Below are 22041 nucleotides of genomic sequence, written 5' to 3'. Positions count from 1 at the left end.
AGAAAATATTTGAATTTTTCATTCAAGTAGCATGTAATTCTTTTAAGTAATTTTTATAAAGTGAGCAAAGAGTAGGCACCCCGATTACTTTCACTGAACCACATGAAGTCAAAAGAAAATATTCATCTCTGTGAATTCTGTGTTCTCAGCACTTCAAGGAAAGTTATGAGTCACATGAGTTATACCAAAAGCATACTCTGTTTTTCTCTACCTCCAAGCTCTTAATGAATAACCATTAATATAGCTCATAATTAAATATGCTTTTTCAAAAGTATTTCCAGTGCAAATTTACCCCTGACATAACATTTCCATTGATCTATATAGAAGGTGTTACCAGTATATCTTTTTACCTTATAATGGTTTCATTAGTAGCATTTCATGATCTTTTACTTTTAATCTGTAAGACTTTAATGTCAGAAAATAAGATTGATGTTAATGGTGCTATTGAAATATCAGGTTTAGACTAAAGTGCACTATAAAGTGACAGGAAAAGTTCAAGGCATCTCAACACTGACAGAATCTGCTCATTATTTAATTAGGCTCTGAAAACTCTTAGCAGAAATTTCTGGCCTTCTGTCAGAACCTTTCTGGATCATGTGCTGCGCATCATTGAAAAGTTTGGTCTAAAATGTATCTTATCGTAAATATAATTTTGATATTTTGGAAATTATGTTACCTGACAAGTCATGGGTTCTAAGTAATCCTAAGAATAGTCTTAGGATTCATCCTCTCTATTCTTTCTTTGTTATGTTCCCTTTACATCTTACCTATTTTCCTAATTTCACTCTGTAAATTTTACTGTTGGATTTACATTTTTAACATATAATTTTCCTTTAAACCATAGTTGCTTTTTATAATGGTTCCTCTAATTAATATAAAATAGACTTTTTATTGGTCTGAATTCACAGAAATATGTATGTCAGAGGATATTGCAACCTCACCATTTCTTTGTGAAAGAACAACAACAACAAAAATCCTTACATTTGATAAATAGACATTGGTTGGTTAAAGAGCCTCAGTCCCAGTAACTCCCAATGAACTGAGTTAGAAAGCAATGTCTAATTTTCCTATGTATAGCCTTTAAAAATTTGTTTGTTCAAATAGCTAGATGTAAAATAAAATAATGTTTTATTGCTTACTATCTAAATAAATGATAATACTCAAGTACCGTTAAGCATACTTTTATCCCCAAATTTTCAGATATGCATCTTAGTTTAATCCTTAAGGGCTTGAAATTATGAGTAATTATATCTCTAGTTTAGAATTTAAGGAAAGCAGCTTTCTTTAAATTCTGAACTAGAGATATAATTACTCATAATTTCAGGATTTTTGTGAAATTACTCATAATTTCAGGATTTTTGTGGCAGCATATGTATCTCAGAGCTTAACTTAGCATAAGCTCTAAAGTCAGACAGATCTACATCTGCCTCTGCCTCTTCCAAATATGACCTGTCAAGTTTCATAACCTCTCTAAACCTCAGTTTCCTAATGTGTAAAGTGAACATAAGAGGCCTCTACTTTATGAAGCTATTGTGAGATGTAAATGAGATGCTATGTATAGTGCGCTAAGCATGGTACCTGATCCAGAAGTATTCAATAAATATTATATATTATTATAACTTTACTTGTTAAAATATAAACTAAGTAAAATTATACTTATTTTATTACTAGGTTTGTTTATCTCAGCTTATTATCTTTTTCAACTAGTGATATATTAGGGTTCTCTAGAGGGACAGAACAGATTGTATAGATGTATATATAAAGGGGTGTTTATTAAGGAGTACTATATCACACCATCACAGGGTCTCATGATAGGCTTTCTGCCAGCTGAAGCACAAGGAAGCCATTCTGAGTCCCAAAGCTGAAGAACTTGGAGTCTGATGTTCAAGGACAGGAAGCATCAAGCATGGGAGAAAGATGTAGGCTGGGAGGCTAAGCCAGTCTAATCACTCCGTGTTCTTCTGCCTCCTTTTATTTTGGCCATGCTGGCAGTTGATTAGATGGTGCCCACCTGGATTGAGGGTGGGTGTGCCTCTCACAGTTCACTGACTCAAATGTTAATCTCCTTTGGCAACACCCTCACAGACACACCCAGGATCTATACTTTACATCCTTCAATCCAATCAAGTTGACATTCATATTAACCATCACAAGTGGCTATACAGGAAAAGGTGACACATAGTGACATGTTGCTGAAGGATGGTATGAAAAACTTAGTTTACTACAAAACATAGTGATTTCTATATTTAACCACACTTGCATAATGAAGTATTTATCAGTTCTGTGTATATGCATGTGTGTGTGCCTGTGTGTGTGCATCTTTGCTTACCTTGCACCCCATCTACTTTTCGAGATAGATTTTTTTCCCTCAGGACATAGGAGTGGATGAGGAGCTCAGTCTAGGCCAGTAATAATAGGGTAAATAATACCCATCCTAGCCTTAAGGAATGAGGGCACATGACCCTGTTAATAATATAATAGTAAATTTCTAGGACTCTTTTAATTGTTTATATTGCTGTCATAATAATTTGCTCATAAATATACAATGATTAGATTTGTTTTTGTCTGATTTTCTCCAAATTTCTCCAATTTCTTTGGTCAGTAACTAGAAATGTGCATTAAAAATTTAGTTTATGCATTAAGCATTTATCAGGGAAACCCACCCCCAATATTTCAATGTAGGTTCTTCCTATTTTCCCTAAGTGTCAGCCGATCTGAGAAATAAAGGGAAAGATTACAAAGAGAAGAATTTTACAGCTGGGTCACCGGGGATGACATCACATATGGGTAGGTCCATGATGCCCACCTGAGCCGCAAAACTAGCAAGTTTTTGTTAGGAATTTCAAAAAGGGGAGAGGGTGTATGAACAGGGAGTAGGTCACAAAGATCACATGCTTCAAAGGGCAAAAGGGAGAACAAAAATCATGTGCTTCTGAGAAAAAAGGGCAAGGACAAAAGCAAATATCACGAGGCAAAGGGCAAAATTAGAATTACTGATGAGGGTCTATGTTCAGCTGTGCATGTACTGTCTTGATAAATATCTTAAACAACAGAAAACAGGGTTCAAGAGCAGAGAACTCGTCTGACCTGAAATTTACCAGGGCGGGATTTTTTTCCAACCCTAATAAGCCTGAAGGTACTGCAGGAGACCAGGGCATATCTCAGTCCTTATCTCAACAGCATAGGACAGACACTCCTAGAGTGGCCTTTTATAGACCTCCTCCCAGGAATGCAATTACTTTCCTAGGGTCTTACTATTTAATATTCCTTGCTAGGAAAAGAATTTAGTGATATCTCTCCTACTTGCATGTCCGTTTATAGGCTCTGTGCAAGAAGAAAAATATGGCTCTTTTGCCAGACCCCACAGGCAGTCAGATCTTATGGTATCTTCTCTTGTTCCCTAAAATTGCTGTTATTCTGTTCTTTTTCAAGGTGCACTGATTTCATATTGTTAACACACACATGTTTTACAATCAATTTGTACAGTTAACTCAATCATCACAGGGTCCTGAAGTGACATACATTCTCAGTTTATGAAGATAACAGGATTAAGAGATTAAAGTAAGACAAGTATAAGAAATTATAAAAGCATTAATAGAGAAGTGATAAATGTCCATGAAATCTTCACAATTTATGTTCAGAGATTGCAGTAAAGACAGGTGTAAGAAATTATAAAAGTATTAATTTTGGGAACTGATATATGTCCATGAAATCTTCACAATTTACGTTCCTCTGCTGCAGCTCCAGCCGGTCCCTCCATTCCGGGTCCCTGACTTCCCGCAACAGCATTAAGTATTAGAGTTCTCCAATAACAAATACAAACAACACATCACTCAACTTGTTTCAGGAAGAGAGTTCTGTTATGTTTCAAGGGTATTTGCATCTAATAAAATACCTAAATTTATAAGATAAATTTGTTTTATAAAATTTTTATTTTATTTGGTCTAAAATACTTGCCTAACAGTGGAGTTGGTAATAGAAATCACTGAACCAGACATCCAAATACTGTTAGGATTTCCTTTCAGCTGTCATTCTCCCCTATTGTAGTTGGGATTGAGGGACTTAGTCTCCTACTCACATATCTGAGAGGTTTTTGGCCAAAAATGTAACGGCATTCTCATTCTTTCGCCTCATGAACAGTTTGAAGTATTCCAGAGATTTCATGTTATTGAGTCACCCAGATTATATACCTTACAACCCTCATCCTTACTGTGGATTAGGGGGCTGATTAGGTAGGGCATTATGATTGGCCTAGTCTGGGTTAGAAATGTATACTTTAGCCTGGTAATTAGGCTCTGTCATATAAGATAGATAGAGCACCACCTATATTCTCAGACACACATACCCACACAGTCAATAAGAAATTTACTCCATCTAAACAAATATCATTATAAATAGATCTCAACCTATAATTCATATAGGTGAAGAATTAAAGACAGGAATGCATGTGATATGTAGGCTAATATTAATTCCTCCAATTTCACTTGAATGAAGGCTGAGAGTAATAGAAAATGAAGTGTGGACTTTAAGCTCGAACTAGGCCAAGGAAAGTCTTGTCTGTGGAGCTAAAAGATTTGGATATATTTCTGAAAGCCATTGAGGTTTTCAGAGAACAGGTGCTGTAATAAGAGCTATGTTTCAGTGCAATGTTGCTGACATCTTTGTTTAGTATGGATAAAAGGATATAAAGATTAGAGACGAAAGACTCTCTAGAAGGTTATTACAGTTGATTCAGTAAGAGTTAATTGGGATCAAAACCATGAGAGTGAAGACTGAAGGTGAGGAAAATGATACTATTATCAAAGTATCAAGAGGACTAGGCAACTGTTTGTTGGGGGAGGGTATCAGTAGAGGGGTAGAAATTGTAATAGCAAAAATGACTGAGATTTGAAACCTGGGTAATTAAGAAGACTGTGGTGCTTCTATAAAAATAGGAAAATAGAAAGCATAAGAGGAGAAACTGGTTTAAGAGAAAAAGAATAATTAAGTTATTTTTGACATGATTTTTTTGAAGTTTAGAAGGTGTCCAAAGGCAGTAAAAACATGAGACTAGAATGAAAAGAAATGATCAGGTTCTGGAAATGTGTGTAGAGTCAGCTATAGAGAGAGACAGTTCTGTGATTGTGTGTGTGTGCATGTGTGTTGGAATGGGTAGATGGGTGGCTATGTTTGAATGTTTGTAGAAAGAGAAAATAGAGTCTTATGGGAACAGAGATAAGGTGAAGTGGCTATCCCTATTAACCTCATTATTCAAATAATGATTGATCTATGTAATTGGAGAAGACTTTGACTAGATATGATAATGGTTTTCCAAAATATTAAGGGCCCTTAGTTAAAAGCAGGGAATAGATTCATTCTGTGTTGCTCCAGAAGGTAGACATAAAATTAGTTAATGGCACTATTTGAGGAGACAAATTATGGCTGAGTATAGGAAGTTTTTAACATTAGGGATACCCACCAAGTGGAATGATTTGCAGTACAATATTCTGGGCTTATCACTACTATAGTAGCTTAAAGAAACAGGATGGCAATTCGATAGAGCCTGCAAAACATTTTATTTTAATAGAACAATTAAGATTCCACAATTTAGATCCAATAGCATTCAGTTATTAAGGACAATATTATGTTCACTTATGTAAGATGACATAACTCAGTATCTACCAAGGGCCAGGAATTACACTAAATCACTTGTATTTGTTTCTATTGGCTACTATGACAAATTACCATAAGCTTGGTGACTTACACAACCAGAAATTTATTCTCTCACAGACTCCAGAGTCTAAAGTCAGTTTCACTAGGCTGTCAGCAGGGCTACACTATCTTGAGATATTCTAGGGAAAAATTTGTTACTTGCTTCTGATGGCAGCTGACATTCCAGAATTTGTAGCTGCATCACTACAACATCTGATTCTATGGTCACATTGTCCCCTTCTCCTCTGTAAGTATCAGATCTTTCACTGCCTCCCTCTTGTAAGGGTACCACTGATTGAATTTAGGATCCAGTTGGATAATCCAGAATAATTTCACCATCTTAAAATCCTTAATTACATCTACAAAGACTTTTGTCATGGAAAGTGACATTTACAGGTTCCAGGGATTCGTGCCTGCTATCTTTTTTTGAATCACATTTTAGCCTACTACAAAGGCCTTCCTCACATTTATTTTGACTTAAAGTAACCCTAGGAGGGAGGTGCCATATTTCTATTCCTTTTTAGACAGAATAGGAAAATGAACCTTAAAGACACATTTGGCACCTAGCTAATACATATCAGAACTTCACATCAAGCACAATTCTGCTCTATTCAAAAGCTGAGCACTTTTTTATTGTACTATGAAATGAAATTAAACTCTGCTATGCACATATACGCCTTCATCTTTCCTTCATCATAATGATTCTGCACCGAGCTGCTGCCATAACAGGCACACTTTTATGAATTTCAAAGTAAAAAGAAGCAGTGCTCACATTCAATAGTATGGCAGCTACAAGAAGTTGCATATGACTGAGGATTGTTGGAAATACTTGAAAACATTTATTGGCAGGCAGGCACTTAAGATCTGAAGAGATCCAACAAATAAAAATCCACTCAACTATGGCTTCTGCTGGCAATTGTAGCTGCTCCTGCAACACAAGAGTGTTACACTGTTTTTTTGGTGTGTATTTGTGTGCATCTATATGTGTGTGTATCTGTGTGTGTGTGTGTTTACTTCTTCCACAGTCTCTGCTTCCCTTATTGTCACTGAGAGATTTTTCCTCAGGTCTAAGGCAGCTGTTTAGTATTGCATAACAGGCAACAATAATTTACAACCAGCATGGTTTTATGTTCATATAAATTTGTTATACACAGCCCTCATAAGTGTACCCCCAACCTATATTAACAGAGTGCCTTCGTTTTTCCTCCCGGAGCCACCAGATACGTTGTAAAGACAACATCTCATTAATCATTGCTAAGCACCTTGTAGGTGTTATGATCCACATTTTATAGATGTGAAACAAGCAGGCATAGGCTTGTGTTCACAAATTAGAAAACCAAATAAATCATCCTTCTCATAAAACATGTGCTTGTGAAAAAGAAGGTCATTAGAAGGTTGTTACCTGGGCATGTGAAAAACAACTATGCCAATGACAGTGATAAGGAATGGTAGATTCAGACGTGGGAACCTTGGAACGAGCAGGAAGTAGTTCCGTAGTCTTCATTCCAGATTCTAAAAGGAGCCTAGGCATCTTTGTGTGGAGTTTATGTTTTTGATTTAAGCACAAGAAGGGTGAATGTGGATAGAATCCTAGCTTCCATGGTGGAAATGAAGAGATGAGTTTTAAATGAAGAGCTCTTGCAAGGTGTCTGTAACAATTTTGCATGTGATAAAGGCTTCTGAGAGGACAAATGAACACCTAATACGTTTTCTACTACGAGCATCAGGTACAATCATGTAAGTGAGGTAGCGTTCTTCTTCAGAAAAAAGAAAATTATTTTTCCACATTATGTGTGGTTCTCAAGTCACTTATTTCTCTTTAATAAACTAAAAGGAATAAGGTAGGAACTTTTCCAAAGGAATGATATTTTCATTAACTAGAGAGACTGTGAGGCTCTTCGTATTACTCACTGCTAAATGGTTTATCTTCGAATCCCCCATTTCTTCGTTTTTGTTACACTCCTTAAGGTGAGTTACACTCCTTAAGCTGAGTTACACTTGGGTTTATATAGTTCGGTTAAACCAAAACAAAACAAAAATAAACTTATTTAAGAATAAAGTAATCCCCTGTGTGCTTAGACAATATTTTGTAGGTAATATTAATTTCATTTAATTCAATTAGATAAACGGTTACTGAATTCTTATGAGTCTAGCCATGTGGTGATGCTTCAGGAAATACCAAGACAAAAAGGACAAACTCTCTATCCCATAAGTGACTGTGAAACGGGAAAAACTTCCTTGTCCCCCTGGCAGGGCATGTGATGCGGGCGTGACTCACTTCCTCGGTGCCCCACTGCTCAGAACCCCTAGGGGTAGCATGCAGACGGGCAGGTCGTGGGGAATGTGGGCTCCGACCCCACGGCAGCGTCTAGGGGTGAATGTTTACAGCTCCTTAGGCCCCAGAGGGCACGTTACAGTGTGTTCTTTTAGTTTTGCCATCTGTAGGAGGCTTGTGTTAATCAGCTCAATTAGAGCCTCTTCCTTATCACAAGGACAAAGGGCTTTCTGTATCCCAGGGTTCTTGCCTTAGTGTACCAGAAAAATTGGATTACATATGGGCTTGGAGAATGAGCGCAAGTTTTCACTGGGTGTTGGAAGTGGCTCTCTGCAGATGGATGGGGAGCCAGCAGGGGTATGGAGTGGGAAGGTGTTTTTTGCCTGGAGTAAGGCAGCCCAGTTCTCCTCTGACTGCTTCTGCCAAATTCCCTTCAGCCTCCACATCGTTCCCCCAGTTGATGGCCTGCTGGCCTCTGCCAGTGCCTGTCGGTGTGTGCTCTTCCGCTCCTCTGCTCCTCTGGACGTTCAGCCACCTGTGTGCTGTTCTGCCCGTGTGTTCTTGATGTCCAGCCTCTTGTGTCTGTGCCGGCTAGGGTCTTGGGGTGTTTATAGGCCCAGGATGGGGGCATGACAGGCCAGAGTAGCCTTGGAAAATGCATACTTGGGCACGAAAACAGGGGTGTCTGTCTTTACCTAGGTCTGTGGGCACAGGCCCGACCGTGGAGACCTCACCAGGGACCCCGTCCTCCTCCTCCCAGCACTTAACTACCCCACTCCAGTATTAACTATATTGGTGTGTATGTGTTTTGTGTGTATATTTGTGTGTGTGTGGTGGGGCAGAACACAGGGATGAAAGTTAAACTGAGTACAGAAATAACTGTTATTTAAGACAAAATAGGCTCAGTACCTTGAGATGGATTCAAACAAACTATGGGTTATTAAAAAAAAAAAAAAAAAAAAAGGAAATCACAAGGAATTACGTCCAAATATGATAATGAGAAGTTTTATGCTGAAAGCAGCATGTGGATCAGGCTTTTAAGGATAGCTAAAAGGGGCATGGGCAAGGAAAGGATACAGTTCAGAGAAAAGCAAGCATTGGTAGAGCAAGGCATTCACCAGAAACAAGTATATTGGAGTCACCAAATGGGAAGCACTAAAATATGATCTGGGGTTATTTGTGTTACACTAAAGATAGTCTCCAAAGCCAAGATGTCATAATCAAATTTTATCTTATATGCAGAGGAACTATTTAGAAAGTTTTTGCACAAGGATATACTTAATGCAATTAGGTTTTAGGAGTGTATATTTAGCAGTGGCGTTGAGAATAGTTTGAAGTAGGACTAAAGTGGAATCAGAGAATTGGTTAGAAAATACAATGAGAAACCTGTCATAGGTGGTGGAAATTGGAACAGAGATGAATAGATAGATTCAAGAGTTGCTGTAATGGTAGAATTGATAAGACGTAACAAGTGATTGAAAATAAAAGATGAATCTACTGGATAGCCAAAGGTGACCTTGGGCATGATCTACAGAAATAATTGAGTCATAGGAAGATACTGATTTGTACAATGAGAGAAAGGCAATAAGATTATTTTTGGACACCTCTTCTAATGTATGTCTCACTAAACAAATATATTTTCTGATATTTCTTTTCTCGTGCTGCATTAAATTTTCTCTGATATTTCTTTTCTTATGCTGCATTACATTTGCTTATGCACATTACTATTATAGTATTGCTTAATCAGTGATAATACAAATCAGGCTCCTGAACTGTCTGAGTAATACATGCCATCTAAGCCCTCATGGAAATTATAAACTCTGAGGGATATGGGACACCAGAAGTGTGACCTCAGGACCAATTTTTATTTGTGGGGGGTGGGAGCATTCTTACTAGTCTGTGGACATCAAAATGAATATTTACTAACCTAAAAGGTAGTAAATACTAACTTCCAAGTGAATAATGTAGTTAGTATTAAATACTATCGAAATTCAGAGGCATGAAGATAATTTTACTAATTTTGTTAAGCAGCTATTCTGATGAAGGCACCATGAGAGAATAGAAAAACACAGTTTCTGCCTTTGAGTTTACAATTAAAGACTGAGAGCCACACACTATGAGTAGGTAAATATAAAAATTAAGTTCAGAGAGTATCAGAAGAGTGGGTTTGGGATGACCATGTCAGGATGAAAAAAGGAATATGACCATGTTTCTTTTTTCAAGTCACTCTTCTTTTCTTTTATTTTGTTATACTCTTTCACTCATAAAAGCGGTTAAGTAATGCTAATGGAAATTATAGAAAACATAAATAAATGAGTTCAGTTTTTCTCACATATAAATTAATTTTGTCTTCTGTTCTAAGAGGTACATGTCTCCTATATGACCTGTAAGTTTCAATTAAGCATGCCAATTTTACTGATTAATTAAAAATGACCCCATTCCTTAGCTCACTCCAATCACAAATCAGCCTCTTTTTATTTTACTCCTTGATCCCCTGTCCATGCCCATTCACACTTTAGCTACATCTGCACTTGTCACCCCAAGCCTGAACTACTTAATATCAGGGACTGTGGTTGTACAGGTGTGTGTGCACATATGTGTGTGTCCCCAGCCTTGTAACTAACACTATGCCTTATACATAATAGGTGCTCAGTAAATGTGAAATCAAAATGGAGTTTTTCCCTTTTGAATCAACTGCTTAATACTTAGAAGCATGTGGTGCTAATATTTAAGGTAGATTGGTTCATTCTGTTTAAGTACCACATAACCATTCACACATCATTGAGTTTAGCACTATTAAAGGATAATTTCCCTTCTAGGAATTGTGAGTGTTGCAGACACATTTTACATACCTATCATTTTTTATCATCATTGGGCAGGTAAAAAGATTAAAATGAAAAGTTTTTTTTTTCAAATGTGCAGCTGTGTACATAGACTTTATTTGGAAATGCTTATGTATTCAAGGACAAAAATATAGAAATACTCTTATAAACATCCCCACACCCAGAACTACCCAGAAATCATGCAGCCTTTTTAAAGACAAAAATGTTGACATTTCGTTTCTGTACCTCATTATCTATTCAAATAACTGGGAAAAGCTGTCTTTTCCTCTTTTCTATTTTAATATAATAAAACCCAAGGGAACTGATCAAAAGCCCTGTCTTGCTGAGTTTTACAAGTTTGGGCCCATTGTGATATTTTCTATTTGTGACATTTTACTTAATAAAATTTTTTTTACTACTGCTCTTAATTCACACATTTTTGATAGCTTATACCAGGGTCTTTGTGTTTTATTTTCTTAAATAAATTCCCTTTTGAACATAAAAATGTAATATTTCATACATTTGTAAATGATAGTGTGTAAATGATAGATGATTCTTTTTTTTATTATACTTTAAGTTCTAGGGTACATGTGCACAATGTGCAGGTTTGTTACATATGTATACATGTGCCATGTTGGTGTGCTGCACCCATCAACTCGTCATTTACATTAGGTATATTTCCTAATGCTATCCCTCCTCCCTCCCCCCACCCCAAAACAGGCCCTGGTGTGTGATGTTCCCCTTCCTGTGTCCAAGTGTTTTCATTGTTCAATTCCCACTTATGAGTGAGAATATGAAGTGTTTGGTTTTCTGTTCTTGCAATAGTTTGCTGAGAATGATGGTTTCCAGCTGCATCCATGTCCCTACAATGGACATGAACTCATCCTTTTTTATGGCTGCATAGTACTCCATGGTGTACATGTGCCACATTTTCTTAATCCAGTGTGTTATTGATGGACATTTGGGTTGGTTCCAAGTCTTTGCTATTGTGAATAGTGCCGCAAGATTATTGACTATAAACTAAGTTTACTTTGTATAGAACTTTACAGCTTACAAAATGCATTCACATGTATTATCTCATTTGCTTCTTACCATAGCCATGTGACTAGATATTTCTGTTTTAATTTCATTTTTAATAGATAAAAATTTAAGAAAGAAAGAAACTAAGAGAACTGTCTGCAATTCATATGTGCCTAGGGGTTATGTGCAGACCCAGAATCAGTGTGGAAACATTACAATTATCCAATCGGTACTCTCAATATTCAAATGAACAAATTGACCATGCCATGGCCAATTGGCACATGGATGTTTACAATGAATTATAATAATTAGCATTTTTCGGCATGTATACATGCCAGACTGATTTAAAGTACTTAATATATTTTAGGTCATTTAATCCTAGTTAAAACTATTTGAAGTTTAAACATGAGGAGACTGAGGCTCAAGGAAAGTAAACAACTTGCCCAGAATAACAAATCTAGTAAGTTTTTAAACTGAGATGTGAACCCAGACAGTCTACACAATGCGCCCTTACGTATCATTCTCTTTGCTGGCAATTCACCAGTAAGAATAGATGTAATTAAACAGACATAAATTAATAATGTATTCTAGTACTACACTTACTCTCAGTGAACTTGCAGAAAGTTATTCTTGACCGCTAAAATTCTTTTAAATACTGTAGTAGTAATTGAATTTGTTTCCTTGTTCTGTGGTAATTTCTATTCATGGTAACCTTTTAATGCTTAATATTTGATAGAATTTTACAGCTTGGAAAATCTCCTCCTATTCATTATATCATTTAGATATACAGACTTTTATAACATAAAAGAAGTTAGGGGACAACCCCAAAATATTAACCAAAAAGAACCAATTATTAGAGAGGTTACATGACCAACACAAAGTACTTGCTTGGTTGGAGTGGCCGAACCAGGCTAAACGCAGATCTTCCAAAGTTATTCCCCTAGTGATGAAAAAATGGCAGCATAATAAATGCATCTAACTGTGTGTGGGTGTGTGTGTGTGTGTGTGTGTGTGTATGTATGTATACTGACTGTTCTTCAAAAATAATGTTGAGGAGGCATGACATAGGTAGCTGGTTTGCAGATCTCCTAGTTAAGATTACTTGCCATTTTCAAATGCTCAATGGATGGAGCATTCCTGGATGGATATCCTAGTTTGTTTAATAGCAAATAACCAAATGAAAAGTTGATTAATTGTTCCAATATTTGAAAGTTTCTAGGTGTACCTATTTATCTAACTCTTTAAAATAATTAACTCTTTTTTTACAGATAAATCTTAGGTTAATATGAGATTTGCTTATTCACTAATCTGTTGCTTACACTTCAATAAATGGTGATGAGTTCTTTATATGATGGAAGAAATCTTAGATGATGATACCACCAAAACACAATTCTATTTTCATTTTTAAACCAAGTCTATTGGGTGCCCTAACTCACAGGGCAAAATGCTTTTGGGAAGATCTTTCAGGTATATATTTGATTCTATTACTAGTCGAAGAGACACAGAGACATTTCTAATAATCATGTTCTTCCCATATATTCACTAGTTTGTGATATTTAAATTATCATTCATGTGGTGCTGAAAGCATGTCAAGCGGCTTTGGGCCAATGAGTAAAATAATATAAAATTAAAGTTTTAAATTATCCCTGGAAGCCTGCAATTAACAGGCATCCACAAGAAAACTGGGCAACTAGAGTAATCATTATTTACCTAAATTAATTAATTTTTCTCAATTTCATGTCATAAAAAGCAGCTAAATCAGTTTAAGTTATCGTATCTTAGTCCCAATTTAAATCTACTAAGTTATCAATAATAATTTAAAGTATGCTTAAATGGATAGCAATTAAAACTGATAGCATAAAGCCAAAAAAGACTATTAGTGATCCCTAATGATTTATGCAAAGAACCGTCATGTTATTCTATTATTTCAAAGCTGTACACAAAATAAAGCTAAGCATTCTCTTTTAAGTCCTTATATAAACCTCTGAATCTATTTGGTCTGATTGAGAGTCCACCTTGCCTAAAGATAGCATATTAAATAGGATTAGCAAAACATGAAAGAACATGAAAAATATATATATATACACTATGTGTATATATATATAATATGTTAATATATATTTGTTAATTCTAATTAATGTGTATAACTATTTTAAGTTCTTTTTATTTTTAAAGCTCTTAAAATCACAGTAAATTCAGGTTCCCCTTTTCTTCATAGTTCTTGAAGTCTACAGAAAGAGATATTCTAAAATATCCCAAGCATTTCAAACATTGAATAATTATAAAATACTATTCTCTGATAGACTTTATTTCTGACCATGCCCTGACCCATGTTATTTGTCATTGGAAAGACAAGAGGGAAGAAAAGAGAGGGATATAGATGACGTTTTCAAAGGTGGCAAAGAAAATTGAAAAATAATTGAAAAGTAAAAAGTGAAAAAAAAAGCTAGTGTAGGAAATTCAGTTAGACCCATTTGGTATGGAGTGCATCTTAGTTCATCTTCCCAGAAAATTATAGGGATCCTTGGCCACACATGTAAAATCTTGTCTCTGCATCTTTTTGTCCTCACCCACTTGGAGCTGAAGAAAGCCTGTGAACTTCATCAGGCAGAGAGCTCATCTTATCCATATTTGCGTCTCCTCCAGAACCTAGCCCTGTGTCTGGCGTATAGTGAATACAGAGCTCTCAGCTGAACTCATTGATCCCTTCTTCAAAGAGGGCTTCCTTAATCTTCTATCTTGCAAGACCAATTAGTTTTCATCACACAAATGTTGCATTCTATTGTCATTAAGCATTTTTTTCTTCCTCTCAGTGAATAGAAACAAATAGAATAAGGCATTTACTTTGGTAGTATCTAGTACTTTCTTTCTGAACTGTCTTTCACTTTGATGTGATTGCTTTTCTGCCTGGATAACTCTATCTAATGCTCTGTTACCCTGCCGATAAACAGGAAATTATTTTTTCATCACTTATTTATCCTTAATGTAAGTTGGTTTGCTTAGATATTTGCAGTTTAATCCTTTAGTCATTATTGGGAATGAAAATCATAGATTCCTTTGATAGGGGCTTTTGTTTAAAGTATAGCAAAATATTGACAGAAAGGGTAAAAAAACCTACAATTATTTATATACTATGTTGTATTAGGGTGTTGAATTTCATACTTGCTTGGGTTCACATTCAGCCATAAAGGTAACTAAAGAGATGCTGCATCTCCTCCACCACTCCCAGCTTCATATAAACATATACATTACCAGTCCTTCACACTGAACTAGAAACCTCTAGGGATGTATATGACATATGTACATTCAAAAAATTCCACTGATATACTTTGATATGCTGTCATTGTTGAGAATCCTTATACTAGATCCTTTTACATGATATCTTATATAATCTTAAAATGCTCCTATGGGCAAAGTAGTTTTACTCATATTATAGATGAGCAAATTAATGCTTAGAGGAGCTAAGTATCTTGTTCAAAGCCACAAGGCTAGTATTTTCTGCAGAGCCAGAATTTGAATCCAAGTCAGTAAGACTCCAAACCTATTTATTTTCAAATTTTATTACCACATACATCTGGTGCCACTAAAAACTGATCCTTCAAGTAACATCCCTCTAGTCAATGGAGAAGATGGCTGGTGGCCAGAGTGGGTCTGATAGAGTGGATCTATCAGAAACCCAGGAAGACAGAGAAGGCACACTCAGCTGGAACATTTAAGAACATTTAATATAGGACAGTTTACAACAGTGTAGGAAGTACCCTAAGATTAGTTATGGTACCTAAATGGTTAACACCTGTATTAGTCCATTTTCATGCTGCTGATAAAGACATACCTGAGACTGGGAAGAAAAACAGGTTTAATTGACTTAAAGTTCCATATGGCTGAGAAGACCTCACAATTATGGTGGAAGGCAAGGAGGGGCAAGTCATGTCTTACATGGATGGCAGCAGGCAAAAGAGAGAGCTTGTGCAGGGGAACTCCTTTCTAAAACCATCAGGTGTCATGAGATTTATTCACTATTGTGAGAACAGCACAAGAAAGACCTGACCCCATGATTCAGTTACCTCCCACTGGGTCCCTCCCATGACAAGTGGGAATTGTGGGAGTTACAATTCAAGGTGATATTTGGGTGGGGACACAGTCAAACCACATCAACAACTGTAGGCCTTAAACTATGAGCCTCAAGAGGGGTGGTAGAAAAGGGAAGGAGAATAAAAGGGAGAGGGAGACAGAGAGAGCTTCCTGATAGGGCTGTAGCCTCTAGTCCAGGGATATAACCAGATCATCACATTCCTGGGGGTGGGGTGGGGTTAGGGTGTTATCTTGCTAGTGTTTGCTGTTGACTGAATCCAACTGAAAGCCACAAGGCTAGGGAGCTTAAGAACTTAGTCTATACGCATCAGCCACTATGGACAGAGGAGAATAGCGAATGGATCTGGGTAAGTACAACACAGAGTGTTAGCAGTGCATTTTCTCCACCTCACCCCAAAGTCTCAGCTGACTCTCCCTGACAGAGAGAGAGTTAAAACAAATAAAACCCAACAAATGTTTAAATCCTTGGTTGCAAATACTTCTGAAATGTAATAGTGTAATTCCTTACTAGGCAATTATAAACATTCACATCTGTCCTGGTTTTATGATATTGCAGACAAAGAAAGTTCGAAATATTGCTAAGGACTTTCCCTGAGATAGATAGATAGATGATAGATAGATAGATGATACATAGGTAGGTAGATAGATAGATAGATAGATGATAGATAGATAGATAGACAGACAGATAGAGATAGAGACATATAGGCATATATACTGTATGTTTCTTTGTTGTTTTTGTTTTTCAGGAGAGGGAGTCAGCTTAGTCAAGGTATAATTTACATACAGAAAAGCTCAACCATTTTAGGTATACAATTCTATCAATTTTCATAGTGTATACAATCATATAATCCACACCGTAATGAAGAGAGAATATTTCCATAATTCCAAAAAGTTGTAAAACTTTTAAAAATCTTTAACTCAATATTTGGCATTGACTTGTGTTTCTTCTAATTTTTAAATAGAAAAAAAAATGGTGATAGAAACCAGCAGAATGTTGCACATAGGAGCTGCTTTTAAGAAAAGTTTTTTTGTCTCTTAATCCTTTCGAGTAATATCAACTACCCTTGTTGGCTATTAACCCATTTCACATATATTAGACTGATCAGTGGTTCATAATCTTGGATGCACATTAAAATCTTAAATGGCCTGATGGCCAGGTAGCACCCTATTAAATCAGGAGGTCTGGGGTTGGTTCCAAGTTATAATAACCTGAAGCTTTGTAGGTGATTCCAGTGTGCATCCAAGGTTAGACCCTCTAAATTAGACCAGTTGTTCTCAAGGCTGGCTGCACAATAGAACTCCTGGGCAATTGTTTAAAAAGACTGATGCCTTCTTCCTGATTCTGATTTATACAACTTGTTCAAAAATTTGACTCTAAGAAAATAAAATAAGAGTTGAGTAATTTAGATCTCTGAATTGTTGGGCTCCACTGAATGAAGGTTTTAGAACAGCTCTGGGTGTGTGGTAGTGTTTAATAAATGTTAAATGGAGATCCTAATCCCACAGTGGAGTCAGAGAGAATAAAATATGCCTTTTCTTGGAAACACACTGTGTATCTGAAATAATTATCTTTGCAAACTATCACTTTCCGAAAATTGTCTTCCTAAGTAATTTACCTCAAATGGTAGATCTTATATTTTAAGAGAATACCATATTTCAACTATATTTTCACACCATAATATTAGACCCCGATATATCTTATAGCACTTCCACAATTTTCCTCAAGGAAATAGACATGAAACAAGATGAAGAGACTAAGAATAAGATTTAAAGCAGCCTCCCCTTTGGAAGCATAAATGATGTGATTGTGACTCCGGGCCTGGAGAATACTGCAGCTTTGTAAAATATAGCAGTGGTACTTTCTTGCTTTTACAGTGGCAGAATATATATACAAAGGACACCTAGTGCAGTGGGTAGAACAAAAGTGAACTAAGTGTCTAACAAAACAGATGGAAGGCTAACAAAACATTATTTTTTTATATATATTCCAGGAGCTGGTAATTAAAATAACAAAAATCTTCTTTTCACTATGAAGCTGTTGATGGTCTCTAAGACAGAAACTCTCATTAAACAAATTTCTCAAACTTTATTGTTTTGAATAATTAATCAGCATGCTGCATCTTCCCATGTACACTAAAGACCCTAGGTCTTATTCCACAAACCTAGACTAGTGCAACAAGCACCATTTTTATTAAAATAAATGTTCTTGGTTTAAAATAGAAAATATAGAGCTCATTTAATTTTACCTTCACACTTCTTATTCAACTGTTCTACTCTTTTTCTTTGTTTTTTTTTCCTCCTTTTTAGGACCACCTCAGAAAATAGTATCACCTAAACAAGAACATGAAGATAGGAAACAGGACAAAGTCACTGATAAAGGAAGTGAAAGTGGGACTTCCTGTAATGAGCTCTCCACTTCCAGTTGTGACAGCCATTCAGAGGCAAGCACTCCCCAGGACAATCCGTCCAGTGCCCAGCAGGCAACAGCTCACCAACCGAATACCTTAACATTGGATCGACCCTCTAAAAAAGCACCTGTGCAATGGATGCCCCCACCAGACAAACGCAGAAACAGTGAACTCTTTCAGACACTCATCAGCAAGTCCCGGGAAACAAATCTGTCCAAAAAGAAAGTCTGTGAGAAGCTAAGTGTGGAAGAAGAAATGAAAAAGTGTATTCAGGATTTTAAAAAAATCCACATTCCAGATTATTTTCCAGAGCGCAAACGCCAATGGCAATCTGAACTCTTGCAGAAGTATGGGTTATAGTAATTATCACATTCCCACAGTATTTTGATGACATTCAATGTTTACTACAGTGTCACCACCTGACTGGTGTCCTAACAATGGTCAGTGTGATTCTTGCTGCTCTTCCTTGTTGTGAACAGTGGATGTGGAACAGTATTTTCTTTTATTCTTTTGTTGTTGTTGTTTTTAGAAACATAATTAAAAAGAAAAAAAAATAAATGTTAAATCAAAATGGAATATCTGATTCAAACCATTTTACAAGAATGAAAGTACAATGTGCATGATGAAGCTTAGAATCTTGATTTTTTGAACTCTGGTCAACTGGACATGTTTGTCACTTTGTAACTTATCAAAAACAAACCATCATATCATACCAACTAAAATGATATATGGATGAAGCAACATCAAGTAAAATTTTAGACGATGGTTATAGGACCCAAATCTAAAGCTGTCTAAATGTTAATGCAATAAAACAAGTATTATTTTTGCATGAGTACAATGTTACACATAAATCACAAGAAATAGGGAAGCTATGTTTGTTGCTTGGAAAGAAAAAATTAAAAAAAAAACAGCCAAAAAAAAAAAAATACTTTAGGCAAAGCCTATAAATGTAAGCTGTCTAGGAGACTGAATTTTCTTTGTTCTGGATCTGTGACTTTTTTGTGTATGTGTATGGTGTTTATGTATGTTAAGATGGTGTAAATATGCCTTATACTGTTATTTATGGCATCAACATTCATTTATTAATGCTAGTCATGGCTATTACTGTGAAATGAGTCTTTTACATCAGGCTGTGAAAATTGGTATAACGATACTTTGAAAGATCCTATTATCATGTTAATCAAAATAATATAGGGAAATGGTAAAGAGCTTTATGTATTTATTAAAAAAAGAAAAATGTATTAGAATTTCTTGATTTCTATTGACTTTTCTTTAAAAATATTCAACTGTCATCTTGTTTTCAATTTTCCTTTAAAACTCCAAGCTATAAAATGATTTGTTCAGACTTAATGTTGACAACTTTAAAACATAATTCAAAATGGAGATATAGTCAGATCCAGATAGCATTGGTATGGATTAATAAATACTTAGCCCACAAGAGAAAAAGTCTTCTTGTAAAAATACACTAAAATGTTATTTTACCTATTAACCAGGTTGAACACTTCTCCAAAAACAGCTAGTAAATTATCTCTTACAGATCAAGGCACAAAAATGGCAATGGCAAACTAAAAGACCAGGCTTTTTGAAAAATGATTTCTTCCTGGTTGTACATGTGGAAAGAAGCTTTCTTATCATAAGCCACACAATTTTGCCTCACCATATTCACAGAAAGAAATGTATAATATCATGAAATTTCACTAAAGGAAAGGCTGAGAGAGGGTAAAAGTATCTTCAAGAATTAAAGGACTCGTTCTCCTCTGTGGTTAGTCAAAAGTTGAGCAGCATTTGTGGTAACATTTCTTTCAGCACAATAGAAGAAGATGAGCATTATCAACTCAAAGTGTAAAAAATCTGCATTCATTTTTGGTTGTATTGTTAGATTTCTCACTGTACCATTATATAAAATATCACCTACTGTGGACTATTCAAAGAAACTAATATATATGATTTACCTTGAATTATCTATCATGTTTTAGGCAAACAGCTACTTTCAAGTTCTGCATTTCATTTTGGGAAGGTTGGCAGTCCCAAAATGGCTTGATGTAGCTGCAACACACTGGTGAGAGGATAGAGCTTGGCAGTAGGGTTTCCACAGTTCAAATCCCACCTGCACTACTTACTATCTGTGATCTTAGGGATAATGGGGATCATAAAGGAGCATAATACCATAGAAAACATTTAAATGATGTAATTGAAGTAACGCATCACCATCACTACTGGAGCTGGAGAGAAAAAAGGAAGGTGTTTGTCTTACTGGAGTCTAGGAACTAGCTCTATCAAATGGGGAGTTTGTAATACTGGGGGGTAAGCTGTCTTATAAGAACTATAGCTTCTAAGGAGTCACAATCACTTTCAAAGATGCTTCATGAAGCACAGAAGAGACCATTACTCTAGTTTTCCATTTCCCCACATTCTGATTTTACATCAGCACTTTCCCTCTTCCAAATATAAGTAGGAGCCAGTTGTCTAAGCAGCCTAGGAAATGTAATTTGTACAAGGGTTCCCCTTGTGACACAAAGTCCAGCTGCAAAAGGCAAGGAATCAAGGAATAAATCTGAAAACCTTGCACCTTGCTCTGTTTCTTTCCCAATAAAATAGCTCAAATCGAATTGCAATGGAAATAATTTGGTAACTGGGAACTCTGTCATCTCTTCGTATCTCTACACTGTAAAATAAGTGAGGCCAGTGATAATTGTCTATTCTAACAGTACTTGCTAAATTAGAATAAAAGTTCTGAACCATGGGATAGAAGGATGGGATAGAAGGGAGCCCACTTCAACAACCATCTTTTGAGTACTTATCATACATCAGGCATTTGTCTCAAAAGTCAACAGAAAATTCAAGAAACACAGATGACCAGCTGTTGCTTTTGGAAGGAAGCTTACAGTGGGTCTGATTCTCCCAAACCATCATGCTTTCCCCAGAAGCTAAAACCTAGCTGGCCTCTATTTGGGTTAAAAAGGGATCAAGGGAAGCAGCTAGAATGGGGACTCTTCCTTGAAGAAAAGGAGACAGCAAACTTTAATGGTGAGTTGGGCTAAAATTGGTATATAAAACTCCCTTTCCAAAAGCCTAGTAGATAAAATCTGACAATCACCACAAATCAGAAGACTGGAATCAGGCACTGAAGTTGAATATTTATTCTTCCCCACGTGTTTTATATATTTTTTTGTATACAGTAGTTATTAAACTTGCGACCTGATGTGTTACCATTGCTAGTTTAAATGGAAACATTTAGTACTAACTAAGATGAGAGAAAAAAAAATAGAAGTCAAGTGTGATATTTTTGATTCTGAAAAAATGGATAGACTACCTTTTCCTATTCTTCCTAGTAAGTGTGATTAAATCCCTTTACATTATATTTAAAAAAAAAAAAGTGAGACTACAAAAGGCTGAAAGAAGAGGAAAGACTAGCTAGGAATAGTGGGTGGTAAGTTCCCTGAGGTTTCCTTTTGCCTCATACATCCCAGACTTGAGCCTTACACATCCCAGAAACACCAATAGGTGCAGACAAAACAAGCCCCAACAAAAGTCTGTTCTCTTTAGTCAAAAGACCATGAAAGGTGTAGCAAGACAGAAAACATTTGGATAAACTCTCTCAGGTTGGGGAGAAGTGGACAAAATTGCATTACTTTTTTTAAGGCTCCCTACTTTTCATACAATAAAATTCAAACACTGTATAGACCATAATATAGGCTCTCAATAAAGTGGCTCCATATCAGTTTGCTTTTAT

At 36.0% G+C, this 22041-nt stretch overlaps 1 protein-coding gene across 1 annotated transcript in view; it reads left to right on the top strand.

Moving 5' to 3' along the window:
• LOC105528191 (BTB/POZ domain-containing protein KCTD8-like) overlaps window positions 1-19549 on the top strand; it is a 198634-nt gene extending 179085 nt beyond the window's left edge. The window contains exon 5 of the mRNA XM_011964814.1: window positions 18208-19549. Within this exon, the coding sequence (XP_011820204.1) occupies window positions 18208-18668 (461 nt within the window). The 3' untranslated portion in view covers window positions 18669-19549. The remainder of the gene's footprint in view (window positions 1-18207) is intronic.
• The last annotated feature ends 2492 nt before the right edge of the window (window positions 19550-22041 follow it).

Source organism: Mandrillus leucophaeus, unplaced genomic scaffold, assembly GCF_000951045.1.
Source record: "Mandrillus leucophaeus isolate KB7577 unplaced genomic scaffold, Mleu.le_1.0 Scaffold707, whole genome shotgun sequence".
NCBI lineage: Eukaryota > Metazoa > Chordata > Mammalia > Primates > Cercopithecidae > Mandrillus > Mandrillus leucophaeus.
The sequence above is the reverse complement of the archived record's forward strand: the minus strand, read 5'-3'. Positions and strand labels throughout refer to the sequence as shown.